Here is a 14,956-nt window from a genome sequence, read left to right on the forward strand (position 1 = left end):
TACTTACATGCTAAGTGCCCAAGACTTCCCCTGTAAGTACCAGGGACCGGGCTGTATTGTAAAGTGCACACTGTTCACCCTTCCTTACCATGCAGGTACCTGGTACTTACACTCTAAGCACCCGAGACTTCTGCTGTACCTACCAGGGACTTTCCCTGTAATTACCAGAGACCTACACTGTACTTATCAGGGAGCAGGCTGTATTATAAATTGCACACTGTTCACCCTTCCTTACCATGCAGGTACCTGGTACCAGGCAAAGTGCATACTGAGACTTCTGCTGTCTCAGGTGCTTTCCTGTAATTACCAGAGACCTACACTGTACTTATCAGGGAGCGGGCTGTATTATAAATTGCACACTGTTCACCCTTCCTTACCATGCAGGTACCTGGTACCAGGCAAAGTGCATACTGGTAAATAAACAGTCTCGGGTGCTTAGAGTGTAAGTACCAGGTACCTGCATGGTAAGGAAGGGTGAACAGTGTGCACTTTACAATACAGCCCGGTCCCTGGTACTTACAGGGGAAGTCTTGGGCACTTAGCATGTAAGTACCAGGTGTCTGCGTGGTAAAGAATAAAGATATTTTATAACTCTGAAGTTGTCATTGTGTGATTAAACAGGTTACATATTGCAGTATGATTTTCGTGTATTTTAAAACTGTAAATCATATCTGATTTTATAGTTATAAGTTTTAATAAGTAGGCCTACATGGTAAGACATCAGGAGTTGGACTGTAAGACGTTTTACTGTAAGACATAGCAAGTTACACTGTAAGTCATAAGTGAAACTAAACCATATAGGCTCCCCCAAAATGTCATGGTAGATGTCAGAGAGTCACCCGGGAAGTCCCAGTAAGTGCAAGGTAAGACGCATGAAGTTCCATTATAAGACACTGGGAGTGACAGCATAAGACAGTAGCAGTTCCACTGTAAGACCCCGGCAGGTCTACTGTAAGACAAGCGAAACTACACAACAGGTTCCTCTAAAATGCCATGTAGATGTCAGAGAGTTACCATGAAAGTCCCAATAAGTATATGGTAAGACACGGGGAGTTACGTCGTAAGACACGGGGAGTTACGCCGTAAGACACGGGCTGTATTATAAAGTGCTACCGTGTCTTTCTGAGATGCTAGGCTTTAAAGGGATTATCTACTCACCCATATGCCGAGGGAGGCTCAGGTGAAGTTTAAGAGTCCCCACAACACTTGTGGAGATACCAGGAGAGAGAGGCTAGCACAAAACTCCACCTAATGCAGGCTGGGCACCCCAGATTAAAACGTCCAAATCACAAAATATCTCCATACTGCTCGTCCGTAGTGATCCAAGTGTCCTGAAGCTCCGACATAAAAAGTTGTTTGGAAAAACGTCATTTGAACTCTGTTTTTAGCCTCATTGTAGTCTCTATAGAAAGACTCTACATTCAGTGAATGTAGAGTCTGTAGGCAAATCCCGGAAGAAGAGCGGAAGAGCCCTGGTTTCCGGTTGTAGGCTGTTTGTAGTCCGCGTGATATTGACCAATCACGTTTGAGCCAGCTGCAGTTGTTGCCAGGTTAAATGGTCCATGCGGTGAACTAACGAGGCAGAACATAATTGGCGTTACTGCAAACTCTGAATCCATCGCAATGGTTCAGCATATTTACTTATATATAAATGGAAGTCGGAAACGGAAATTCGCCTCCTCCGCCCAAATCAAACCGGAATGCCAAAAAATCGGGGGTCTGCCCCCAGAGGCTGTATCGCCGTCTGCCGGAAGTCAGATGCCGAATACAGCTGATGGGTTCCGAGGATGGCCTCATTGCAAGTGTGCACGCGTGAGCTCGGTGTACACAGAAGCAGTCAGAGCTACAGGCTACAATGAGGCTAAAAACAGAGTTCAAATGATGTTTTTCCAAACAACTTTTTATGCTGGGGCTTCAGGACACTTGGATCACTACGGACGAGCAGTATGGAGATATTTTGTAGTTTCAATTATGTGTTTTTGGACGTTTGAATCTGGGGCGCAGCCTCCATTAGGTGGAGTTTTGTTTCTACCCCCTCTCCCCTTGGATCTCCGCAAGTGTTGTGAGGACTCTAAAACTTCACCTGAGCCTCCCTTGGCATATGGGTGAGTAGATAATGGCTGAATTTTCATTTTTGGGTGCACTATCCGTTTAAGCTAACTCCAATGTAAACCCATCTGTGGCAATACTTGACACTGAGAGCAACTGTAGTATAAAGAACAAGAAAGTCTGCATAAGGTGGGAGGGTGGTTAGGTGGATGGGTCAAACAAAACCAGACTTTCACCCAGGAGATGGCAGTTTGTGTCCCATGTAAAGCCAAAATTCACTGTTGTTTTTTCAAACGCAACATTGTGTAATTTACATGCAGTCATTGCACACTGAATTCACCCATGTGACATATTTGTGTCGCACTATGATACTTCATAAACGCTCTTATTTTAAGCAAGAGGTGATCTTTTTTCTAAACCTACCCAAGTAGTTTTGGTGCTTAAACCTAACCGCTACCATATCACAGCATAATTTTTAATTGTAATGTTTTTTTTTTAATTTTATATACTTTATTAATCCCTGAGGGGAAATTAATTTTTTCACTCTGTTGTCAATTACACACAGGTCCGAACACACACATGCACAAACAGGACCTATACATGCACTAAGTGATCTTTTTTCTAAACCTAACCATGCAGTTTTGGTGCAACTGCTACACATGTTAACACTGCGACTGCTAATAGTCATACAGGAGCTATTCTATTGTCCACTGGTTAGGTGCGCTAATTTTGGTAATGCTCCAGTGGGTCGTATTTTGAGGTAGCAACATAGAACCTTTGTAGTCATTTAGGTTGGAGGACTTGAATGGTAAATGGATTTGCACTTACATTGCGTTTTTCTAGTCTTTTGACCACTCAAAGCGCTTTCACACTACTTGTCACATTCACCCATCCACACACACTTACATACATTAGCATACCACGTGCCAGCTGCTTCTCATTTTTTTAAACATTCAAATGCACAGAGCAATTTGGGGCGCAGTATCTTGTGGAATAAAGGAGCAGGGGATCAAACTGCCGATCTTATGACGAGTGGACAACCTGGTTTGCCTCCTGACTACAGTAAAGCACTATATATCTTCTTTGTAGTTTCAAAAAAAAAAAAAAAAAAAAAAATCTGACCAAAAGAATATAAATGTTATTATCAGGTGGTCAGATAAAGCTCAACCTCTCCAGTGTGTCTTTTGTAGAATCACAGATTTTGTTTTAATTGGTGACAGGGAGTTAACACACACATGTGTAATATGTGTCTTATAATGTCAATGAAAAAACAGCAGGTCTAAATATACCAAACAGTAATGGAAGGTCAAGGGGAGGAGTCTTGTCCCTCCTCCTCATAACACATCCCAGCCACAACCATTTTGAACAGTGTTATTTTTAGAGACATTTCACAGTCTTCTGCATTTAAACTGCTACGGGTTAGGCCTTTAAAAATATCATTTAAATTTGGGGTCCAGCTCTCCTAAATAAGTCCTGCTTTCTTGCCAGATCCAAATTCTGCTTTGATTTCCATTTAAAAAAATCTCTCAATAACCAAAATCAACACTGTAGGGGGCAGTGACCATGTGATTCTTCAGAGGCATCTCTGATTGCCCAGTCAAACACAGTCTTCTCTTTAAAAAGCAGACAACGTAAAGAGATTCTGTCAATTGGTCACGACAATTCAACAAAATGACACCTCCAATGTTTGCTTTCTATGTGACATGTCTGCTCTTGGGGAGAGTAGGTAAGTTTTATTTTTTGTTGGTACATTTTATCACTTATTTTTCTTCTTCTGGTATTTTCCAATACATTTTGAGTGTTATTATATGGCCGAGTCATGATATAAAGATAATTGTCCATTTTTCTTGTTCTCCATTTCCTCCTCAGCTGATATGACGGCTCTTAAACTATCATCATCTTTACGCTTCGTGTCAGTCAGCGTTGGTGAAACAGTGACTTTGGAATGTTTCTATAAAGATAATGTGGCAGTGATGTTTTACTGGTATAAACAGACTCCAGGGCAGAAACCACAGTTGTTGTCTAAATTCTACAAGCATGACAAAGATGCCATTTTGAATAGTGAATTTAAAAATGACCCACGCTTTGGATTGGACGTAACCCCTGGTAAAAATCACTTGACGATCTCAGATGTGCAAATTTCGGACTCAGCTACTTACTACTGTGTAAGTGGTTATTCATATGTGTATGACTTTTTGGAGGGCTCTATCATCCACATAAAGGGTTCAGGTTTGAGTGCCCCAGCTTCGGTCCATCAGTCAGCGTCTGAGACCATCCAGCCAGGAGGCTCTGTGACTCTGAACTGTACAGTATACACTGGGAGCTGTGATGATGGAGAACACAGTGTTTACTGGTTCAAAAACTCTGAAGAGTCTCATCCAGGACTCATTTACAGCCATGGAGGCAGGAATGATCAGTGTGAGAGGAAACCTGACACACAAACACACACCTGTGTCTACAACCTGCCAATGAAGAGCCTGAATCTTTCTCATGCTGGGACCTACTACTGTGCTGTTGCCTCATGTGGACACATACTGTTTGGAGACGGGACCAAGCTGGACTTTGAAGGTCAGTAACCCTCTGGCAAAGCTTCTGTTAGTGGTTAAGTAGTGATTGACACTTTCTATAATATTTGGTGGGAGTAAAAAACTTAAAATGTTCATCTGCAGATGAGGAAGACTTTTTTGTCTCGGTGTATTTCTTGAGTGGAGCTCTGGCATTCACCACCATCCTGGCTGTTTTCCTGGCTTACACAGCATGTAAACTGTACATGACAAACAGCTGCAAATGCAAAGGTAGGTAAAACTAATGTTGTTCAAGTTTTATAGCATTTCTAATGTGGAAGATATTGAAGATCAGGTAAGAATTAAATATGAATTGGCTGTCTTACCATAAGCATGTTGAATTTTGAAGAAGGCTTTTGTTATTTTTTTCACAACCAGACTCTCAAGCAAGATCCTCAGCTGACTCGACTTCTAATGCAGAGGTAGGAATTTTCAAAGTGTTGCAACAAACAGAGCGAGAGAGTGCACACAAAAGAGCAAAGATTAAAGGAATACTTCACCCACAAAATGGTCATTGGTATATCAGTTGTTCAACCCATGTTAAGTGGAATTCCTTTCATTTTTCTTGCATGCCTCCATAGTGCACGAAGAATCCAAAAACAGAAAATTCCTGATGAATTGGAGTGAATGGGGTCCGCATTTAATAACAGTAAAACTATATCAAAACATCAGTTTACAAACTCTTACACAGCTCGTGCAGTACAATCCAAGGCCCAGTCCTAATACACCCTACCACTTAGCCCTTACCCCTACATCTTACATGCTTATGCTGTGCTTACATGGCCCTCCAAATGATGGCTTTTCAGAGGCACACACCAAACTGACTGTGATGTAAAATTGATGGTGAGATGGCTGCACAAGCAACAAAAGAAACCCACAAATGTATTTTCTTCATTGTCATAGAAAAAAAAAATGGCCATAACCATCCTAGTGTCTTAGTTTAATGTCATTTCAATGTATTCTGGGCCTTTTGTTTATAACAACAGTAGTATGCTGATGTTGAGGTAGCTAACTAGCTAGCTAGTTAATGTTACATTGGTATTGCTGATTTGCTGCATGACAGTTCAGCATTTTGACATATTTCTATGTTGCTCTAGGGGATAGTCTCTATATACAGACTCTACATTCAGTGAATGTAAGTCTATAGGCAAACCCCGGAGATCTTGCCTCCGGAAGAAGAGCGGAAGAGCCCTGGTGGCTCCGTGCGGTGAACTAACGAGGCAGAACATAACTGGCATCACTGCAAACTCTGAATCCATCGCAATGGTTCAGCATATTTACTTATATATAAATGGAAGTCGGAAACGGAAATTCACCTCCTCAAACTGGAATGGCAAAAAATCGGGGGTCTGCCGCCAGAGGCTGTACCGCCGTCTGCCAGAAGTCAGACGCCGAATACAGCCGATGGGTTCCAAGAATGCTCTAGGGGGAAGTTTTATCACTCCCCAATATCTCATGTACACACATCTATGGGGAGTTATGAGGCCAGAGTCTAGGCACTAAACTGTTTATTCTGTTGGTGAAATAAACATTTCAAATGTGAGTCGTCTGACTGAAATCCAGTTGTATTCTCAGTACTTCCCAAACACATGTATTTTCACTAAAACCATAATACTGAAAACACATGGGCAGAGGAGTAGCGCACCAGGGCAAGCACACAATTGACTTGTGGATTCCACTGAGCAGAGTTCAGACACATGCGCTTGCCTAGGCATGCTGTGTGTGAGAGTATTTAATATACAAATGATCATTTTGTGGATGACGTGTTCCTTTACCACCTGTACATCTGTAAATCCAGTTCAATATTTTCCATTAAGTACTACATACCAGTTGTGAGGACTGATTGTAGACTGTTAAGCACTGGCTGATGGCCATTGTGCAACACAGAAGTTGGTACTGTTGTTCTGGATTGCATTATTTTGGGGGGTGCTTTTGTTATTTTTTTCACCGCTTGAAATGCAAAAACCACAACAAGACATCTCTTATGTTGTGTTCACACCAAACGCGATGCGAATTTTCATGTCCCATTACTTGCGCCAGTTTGAATGCTAGAATATTTTGTGTTGATTCGCTTCATTTGCATGTGAAATTGTTGAATTGAAGAATGAACTTCTGCCGGTATGTGCTTGGCATCATACATCCCCGAAGAATTTCAATGCTGATTGGCTATTGCGGCGCTGTTCAGATTTTTCAACTCCCGCGAATAGGAATTTGGCGCAAAATCTTGTTACTCGCGTAATTCGTGCTACTTAAAAACAAAACGTAAATGTCATTTGCATCACATCCAACGCACCGCCTGGTGTGAATTTGCATCTAATTGCATCTTTACATTGACTTTTCATGTAATTGACTCACATGAATTGTTTTACTTGCGCCCCATGTGAACACAACATTAGAAGTTAGTTTTGGAGGGGTTTGCTAAATATAAATTGCATTAAACCCTGCAAATGTGACTAATGCTCTACTTAATCTCTGTATCAGTCATGAGACATATACTAATATGACAATGAACTCTTTTATATTTCATTCCCAGGGCTGCCAAGGTGCAGACAGCCTCCATTATGTTGCTTTAAAGGTGAACAGGGCCAACAGATCAGCAAGACAGAGAGATGACACGTGGACTGAATGTGTGTACTCCAGTGTGAGGCAGTAGAACTGGACATTTGTACTTTGTGTCTGTGTTACTAGATGACAATTAAGTTTGCTTTCACCTCCATATACTGAATGTAAAAACTGACCTTGCAAAACACCCAATAAAGTCTTCCCTCAGCTACAAAAAAGCCCGGACTCCTTAATGTCAGGTGCAAAATTTCCACTCTCACTTCACTCGTAGTCAACGATGCACAAAAGCACAACCACACATACTAACTGATGACTGTGGTGACTGTGGGCTCGAGAGACAGAGAAAGTTTACACGCCTGGAAAATCAGTATAAAAATAAAGTCAGTATCCACTGCTGAAGGCATAATGTTTCCCCCTTCACACAAAAAACATATCTGGTTCTTGATTGTGGTTATTCAATGAATCAATAGCACATCAAACTGTTGTCTACACTATCTCAGAGCCTGTGGGACAATCGGTACGGCATTGCAAACATCAAGCACGTCTGACTCCTTCAACACATGGTAGTGTGCAGAAACATCAGAGCCGCCTTTCTCACAGCAGGGTGAAAACAAGCCCCTCCAACATGTGGTGTATAACATATACGTTGCATGCAGCATGAATTAATGGGTGAGAGCCCACCCTAAGTGTACCGATAGTGTGTATTAGTCCTCACAGGTTGTTTACTGTAAAGATGCCCATTGCACATCACAAAGCCAGAGATGTAAGGTTCGTTTTCATAGCCTCGCTGTGGTCGGCAGTCAAAGATTAATTCTCAGTGTACTTTGGTCACGTGCTCTCTAGGACCCTCTGCTCTCTTTGTCTTTGTGGTTTCAAACAGGAAGTTTGCAGTGCTTGTATGCACAGAAGCCACACAGCATCTACTGCCCAGACTATTTTAAGAAGATCAGAGGACTGTTCTAAAAAATCAAACTAATATATTAAACTGTGACATATGCAGATGCTTGTTAGGTGCAGTCAAAGTCAATATGGTATTCAGAGCATGGGCTAAGACACAGGCATTCCATTTACTACTGTTGTATCAATGTAACAGTGGAACAGTGGCCATGATGTGTGTACTTGGGAGGAAGTGACTGAGGCAATGACCATCCCTGTAAAACAAGTTACTGTTACCTGCAAAACTAGTCACATGTAGCAACAATAACCACAACAAAAGAAATTGCTGATTTATTCCAGCAACACAACAGCATGCTCTTCCCATTGGCATTGGTCATTTTGTTTGTTTAATTCTGAAAAAATGTTCCAGCCCCTGTTGTCCCAAACAATATTGGTCAAAAGTCCATAGTGGATAAGAATTATGCATATTATAGACCCATCATACCATTGCTAATATGTGGAAAGTAAAAAAAAAAAAGTAAAATAAATGAGTCTTCAAAGTGCCTCATAGCATGCGGCTAATGAAAAATTTGAAATCACACGAGTGCAACGTCTCTCTAAAGACCTTTTTTGAGCTTATAGACCTCTCTTACTGAAATGCATCTAAGGCAGCACTGAACATGTGTTGTTTCCAAATCAAAATTTAGGCGTTACTTCTCGGTAGCCAATCAAACAGCATTTTCTCTCTTAAGGGTGGAGAATGTGTTGAGATTCATTCATTCAACGCAGCATTTTGAACACGATGACATCTCCGAGGTTTGCTTTGTATCTGACCTATCTGTTCTGGGGAACAATAAGTGAGTTGTCTACTAACTAATAACTCCACAGTGTTTTATTTATTTAATAAGATTACAATAGAAATAGCTTATATTGTTGAATTAAATGTGCTCTTTCTGGATGTCTTTTCAGCTCAGATGACCCATGTGGAATCGTCCATTTATGTGCGCCAAGACAGCGGTTTTATATCAGCGGATGTTGGTGAAAGCGTAACTTTGCGATGTTTCTATGAAGGTGTTGCAGTGATCATTTACTGGTATAAGCAAACTGTAGGACAGAAACCAAGGCTCATCTCTACCTTCTATAAACATGATAAAAGTGGCACCTTTAGGGAGGAATTTCAGAATAATACTCGTTTCACACTGGACACAGGAAACGATAAAAATCACTTGACAATCTCCGATTTACGCTTTTCAGACTCAGCTACTTATTACTGTACAGGTTGCTATACATATGATTTAGAATTTGTAGATGGGGCTACTGTCAGTGTGAAGGGTTCAGGTTTGAATGTCCCAGCTTTGGTCCATCAGTCAGCGTCTGAGACCATCCGGCCAGGAGGCTCTGTGACTCTGAACTGTACAGTATACACTGGGAGCTGTGATGATGGAGAACACAGTGTTTACTGGTTCCAAAACTCTGAAGAGTCTCATCCAGGACTCATTTACAGCCATGGAGGCAGGAATGATCAGTGTGAGAGGAAACCTGACACACAAACACACACCTGTGTCTACAACCTGCCGATGAAGAGCCTGAATCTTTCTCATGCTGGGACCTACTACTGTGCTGTTGCCTCATGTGGACACATACTGTTTGGAGACGGGACCAAGCTGGACTTTGAACGTAAGTAACATTTCATACAGTATATACTGATCACTACCACCTCAGTGTTCTAGAGCTCTGTAATGTCTCCTATCATTAGGGTCTGCAGATGAAGGTGATTCTTTTGTCTTGGTGTATTTCTTGATCGGAGCTCTGACTTTCACCATCATCCTGGTTGTTTTACTGGCGTATGCAACATATACAATGAACAACAGAAGAGGCTGCCAATGTACAGGTAGGCTAACTGTCAATTGTTGCTTTTGATAGTGTGATTTTTTGCACTTACAAGTTAAGGCAAAAGTTGATAGGAATAATAAAGGCAAATATCTACTAATTCTACCATGCAGATTATTGTTTACTGATTCATTTAATGTGGATATGTGCTGTGGTTCATTTTCCATCATACGTATTACTCATAAAGAATGTCAAAGCATCAGTCGTCTCTCTTCTAGCTTAATGAAATTTGATTTTTTTTTTTCCCAGACTCAAGACCTTCAGCTTCCAGGACTCCAGTGGTGAGTATTTCTAAATTATTTTACCACTGCGAATAAATGTTTCAGCACAACATCACTGTATAGGGGAAGAAAACAAAACAACATTTGTGCAAACTGGTGCAATTCAGTACAATAGCTCTGAAATACAAATACAAGCATGCAGCTGTTGGTCTTTTTCACTACAGGAACTTACCAACCAATAACCTGGACTTTCGAGACACTGTTCTACAGGCCACCACATTACATTGCGGTGGCCTAAATTGTGTTACAATTACTTGCCGGCACCACGGAAACAATGCTAATGGCAAGTCATCTAAAATCCTTTGTCGTTGGTGACACAGGAATTCCCTGAACAATTTAATGCAGTAGGTTGTATAAGGAGCGAGGCAGTCTGCATAGGGAGGAGGTCTTTGAACCAGGAGATTGTGTTTGTGGGCTCTATTTTCGCAAACCGGTCGAGGCGGGGGCGCAGCGCACCTGCGCTTCGCCAACTGGGTGTGGCCAGGTGGATTTTGCAAGTTTGGCACACCGTGTGCGCTGGCGCAGCTACTCCTCTTTCCCACCTCCGTCCCTCCTACTGGCGCAAGTCGGAAAGAGGGAGGAGAGAAGGTGTAATGAGAGTTTACTCAATTCGCCATGGCAGAAGAGAGCAGCAGCATCAGACGGCCAAACTTCTCCCAGGAGGAAACTGATGTTTTGGTCCGGGAGGTCCAAGCTGGCAGTGTCCGAATATACGGAACTGCGAGCAGACCTCCACGGGCTGATGATGCAAAGGTAGCCTGGGAGGAGGTCACCACAATTGTAAATCAATGTTGTGTTTCTCTTGTGCGCGCGCTCTCTCTCTTTCTCTCTCGCAGTCTCACTGTGTTTCTTTTCTTTTGGCTTTCCTAAGATGACAGATGCTGAATATATACTCCCTATCTGATGCTGTGGCTGTTTGTGGTTGGCTGAGAGGGATGTGAACTCATTAGTTTGCAGCTGTGTTAATCAAATCAGGTTGGGTTTCCATTACGCGTGCCAAACATGCCAAACGGTGCCAGTCCCCTTTGATCTGACATCAGATGTGACAGGACAGTCGATATAGAGCTACATTTATGTGCTGATTGCAGATAGTTGCATTGAAGAATGGTTTTTGGCTATTTATTGCATTGTTAATGTGCCTGATATTCTGGAAACCTGCCTGTGAGGTTTTGGTGACGTGTGCGCACTGTCAGCCGGTCAGCCAAACTTCCGCTACAGCAGTTGCGCTCCGCCTGCGCTGACAGTAGACCTGTTTTCAGCTGGCGAGCTCTTAGCGCACCTTCGGCGAAGCCTTTTGGCACGAAACTGTCACTGCGCCAAGCTGGATCTGTCGACACCTCCCCCTGCTGCGCCGCCACACCCATCTCAGCGCACCTCGGTCTGCCAAACTACTAAACTGAGCGCGCCTCGGGTTGCGCTGCTCGAAACTAGCTCTGCGCGGGGTTCACCACCCTGCGCCACCTGCGCTGCGCCAGGAAACTAGAGCCCCGTGTCTTCTTTGAAACCAAAAGTCAACATTAAGTTATTTGAACTTTAAGTAATTATGTACTTTATGGAACTTTGTCACATTACGTGGTGTGGTTATGTTGGTTACGTGATGTTTTGTGGTGTAATTATGTTATGTTGCTGCATACTGGCGTCCTGGATGTACTTATTTGTACTGAATCTATGACCTTTTACTAAACTGAGCCCAATATTTTTCCACTAACCTAACCAATGTTTGGATATATGTCACTGATAGCATGTAACTGTATATGTTGCATGAGAATGCCAATGGACTACATGTGTAGTTACGGGTTGTTTTGTTCCTGTGGTAGAAATAGCCCAAAGGTACTATTTTTTAACTCCTCCATGCCAGTGACAACCGTGGCTGAAGGCATTATATTTTTGGGTTGCCTGGCCATCCATCCTATTCCCATGAACTCAATATCAAGGTTGAACTGAAGAGTTTGGTGGTCAGAGGTCAAAGGTCAGGGTCACTGTGACCTCACAAAACATGTTTTTGGCCATAACTCAAGAATTCACAAATTAATTATGACAAAACATCACACAAATGCCTAATAGAATAAAATAATGAAGTGATGACATTTTATATCAAAAAGGTCAAAGGTCAACTCTCGTCATGACATCATAATGTTCTGCAAAAACACAACTGGTGACACTGATCTTGGGTGTCCACCTTGAAACTGCTTAATATATAGATCTTATGTGCTGCCAGATTGAAAATGTGTGTGAAGCATCAACATTTTAGAATTTGTAGTGTCTTTGCAGAGACGTCCATATTTGAAGCACAGTCATAGCTACATACGAGTCTGGACAGACATGGATGTAAAGTCTTACTGCACTGACAACTTCACTGATTTCAGGAGGTCAATACTATGCATGTGTGTATCATACAAGTGATGTATTAATATGGTGATTAAAAGTTAAAATATGTTTCATTACCAGGATTACCAAGATTCTGACAATCTGCATTATGCTGCTTTAAGGGCACACAAGGTCAACAGATCAACAAGACAGAGGAATGACACACGGAGTGAATGTGTGTACTCCAGTGTTAAGCACTGAAGCTCACACTGTTTCATCTTATCTTACTATATAATGACGAAAACTCTCTGTCTGTGTCTCTGTTCCATGTTTTTCTCCTCACTGACTTGATCAATCCATGTGAAATTTGGCACAGTGGTAGAGGGTCATGGGAGGATGCGAATGAAGCAATATTATATCAATTGGCCAAAGGGTGGCGCTATAGCAACCGATTGAAATTGCAAACTTTGAATGGGCATATCTCATGCCCCGTATGCCATAGTGACATGAAACTTTGCACAGAGATGCCTCTCCTCATGAGGAACAAATTTGCCTCAAGAACCCATAACTTCTGGTTATATAGATTTTCCGCCATTTTGAATTTTTTGAAAAACACTTAAAATCGATCTCCTCCTAGGAAGTTTGACCGATCTTCATGAAACTCGGTGAACATAATCTAGGGACCAATATCTAAAGTTCCCTCTTGGCAAAAGTTAGAAAACTTACTAAAACTGAGCTTCTATAAGGCAATGAATATTGCGGAGGGCGTGGCTCATCACATAAAGGTGTGTAACATCTCAAGGGTTTCACCGATCACCACGCAGCTTTGTAGGCATATGACCACACATAATCTGAGGGGACCCCTCCATTATTGACCCCATCAAACAAAATGGGGGTGCTAGAAAGCTAATTTCTTATCTAGGCCTAACCGCCATATCGATTTTTACTAAACGTGGTAGATATGTAGAACAGGACGCCTCAAGGTGACTGGAGAAATTTAACTCTTAATTGGCAACTGGGTTAAAAATGGCTAAAATGCAACCGATCGCTGTGGCTCCCCCTGTGGCTCCCCCTGTGGCTGAATGTTTGTTTGTTTTTTTTTAATTTTTGGTATGACTAAGTCATGGTATGGTATGCTGTACATAATCACAGAAACTGTCAGTGTGTCATTCTGTCAGTCCCATGTTTTTCTACTCACTGACATGATCAATCTATGTGAAACTGCACATAGGCATTGAGGATTGGCATAGGTAGAAGGTGACAAAGCTACCAATGGGTATGGACTAGTCTGTAACTATTTTATGAATGTATCTATCAAGCTGAAGTAAGGATTTGTAGTCAGATTTCACCTCAACATATTGTATGTAAAGTCCTGCCTTGCAGTAAACTAATAAAACCATTGCTTTCAATTGAGGCTCTGCTTCATCATTGAGAATGTGTGCATGATTACAGAAAGCGACCACACTTTAGAGATGCTTTGTCGTAGTTATGTCTCACTTCCTGGGTGTTACTGAAACCTTGATATTTGTACGGTGACCACACTGGACGATGAGCTGATATCATGCAGCAGCACATTGTGCAATTTGTGCATATGCTTATTCAAAAAAATATGCAAGGACCTTCATTTAGCCTTGGTGCTGACAGCCCATCAAAGATTAGCTGTATATATACTTAAGTCATGTACTTCTCTAAGACCCTCTGCTGTTTTTGCCTTTGTGGTTTCAAACAGGAAGTCTCTGCAGTGTTTTTAAGTACAGCAGCCACACAGTATAACTCTAATGCCCAGGTTATTTAAGTAGATCATGTCAGTAAGTTAATCTGTGTCAAAAGCTAAATCAACAACAACTCTGTAACATTGGTATATATAGCCAACCATTCCATTTTTTTTAAAAAAATTTGTATAATTTAGAGTATAGAGTAGAGCTACTTGCTGCAACAGCTATAACTGCTCTCAATAAACATGCTAGCAGCATGCTAGTGGTATGGCTCAATGATGGTTGTGCAGTTGGTCCACCACTTTGATCCAGACTCAAATATCTATGATTTAATACCTTGTGGTAATTTCTTCAATCAATTCTTGATTTAACCCCCCCCCCCCCGTGGGTGTGAATGTTGGAAAATGTTGTCCCCCTGCCCATATATCCTAATGGCTGGCCTGCCTCTAGTGCCACCGTCACAGTGAAATATTTGGTTTTATGTTAGATGTCTTGCACTCTGCTTTTGCCCAGCATCACAGTTTATTGTTATTGTTTATTGAGTATTTGATGAAGGTCATAAAATTCACTTGACAAAAGTCAAGAGGGACCAAATGTTAGCATTACCAATAAATTGTGATGTAGGGCAAGAGCAGCATGTGGGATCTTCTTTTCAAGAGTCAAGTGATACTTTCTAATGCACCTGCGCCTGAGATAGCTGGGTAGGCTAATA

General features: G+C 41.8%; 2 protein-coding genes across 2 annotated transcripts; both read left to right on the forward strand.

Annotated features, from left to right (window-relative positions):
• Positions 1-3,606: 3,606 nt before the first annotated feature.
• Positions 3,607-7,369, forward strand: LOC125883345 (M1-specific T cell receptor beta chain-like). The gene is made up of 5 exons (XM_049567540.1): positions 3,607-3,775; positions 3,919-4,617; positions 4,719-4,844; positions 4,992-5,035; positions 7,147-7,369. The coding sequence occupies exons 1-5, from the start codon at positions 3,721-3,723 to the stop codon at positions 7,264-7,266; spliced, it is 1,044 nt and encodes a 347-aa protein (XP_049423497.1). The 5' UTR covers positions 3,607-3,720; the 3' UTR covers positions 7,267-7,369.
• Positions 7,370-8,847: 1,478 nt separating this feature from the next.
• LOC125883340 (uncharacterized) lies at positions 8,848-13,920 on the forward strand. Its single transcript, XM_049567533.1, has 5 exons — positions 8,848-8,908; positions 9,021-9,728; positions 9,808-9,942; positions 10,191-10,222; positions 12,671-13,920. Exons 1-5 carry the CDS (start codon positions 8,854-8,856, stop codon positions 12,788-12,790), a joined length of 1,050 nt encoding a protein of 349 aa, XP_049423490.1. The 5' UTR covers positions 8,848-8,853; the 3' UTR covers positions 12,791-13,920.
• Positions 13,921-14,956: the final 1,036 nt, after the last annotated feature.

The sequence above is a fragment of the Epinephelus fuscoguttatus genome, linkage group LG23 (assembly GCF_011397635.1).
Source record: "Epinephelus fuscoguttatus linkage group LG23, E.fuscoguttatus.final_Chr_v1".
Classification (NCBI taxonomy): Eukaryota; Metazoa; Chordata; class Actinopteri; order Perciformes; family Serranidae; genus Epinephelus; species Epinephelus fuscoguttatus.

Coding starts and splice junctions, on each gene's coding strand:
- LOC125883345 (XM_049567540.1), top strand. CDS start 3,721: ATGACACCTCCAATGTTTGCTTTCTATGTGACATGTCTGCTCTTGGGG. Junction 4,845..4,991: donor AAACAGCTGCAAATGCAAAG/GTAGGTAAAACT, acceptor TTTCACAACCAG/ACTCTCAAGCAAGATCCTCA. Junction 5,036..7,146: donor ACTCGACTTCTAATGCAGAG/GTAGGAATTTTC, acceptor TTTCATTCCCAG/GGCTGCCAAGGTGCAGACAG.
- LOC125883340 (XM_049567533.1), top strand. CDS start 8,854: ATGACATCTCCGAGGTTTGCTTTGTATCTGACCTATCTGTTCTGGGGA. Junction 9,729..9,807: donor GACCAAGCTGGACTTTGAAC/GTAAGTAACATT, acceptor TCCTATCATTAG/GGTCTGCAGATGAAGGTGAT. Junction 9,943..10,190: donor AAGAGGCTGCCAATGTACAG/GTAGGCTAACTG, acceptor TTTTTTTCCCAG/ACTCAAGACCTTCAGCTTCC.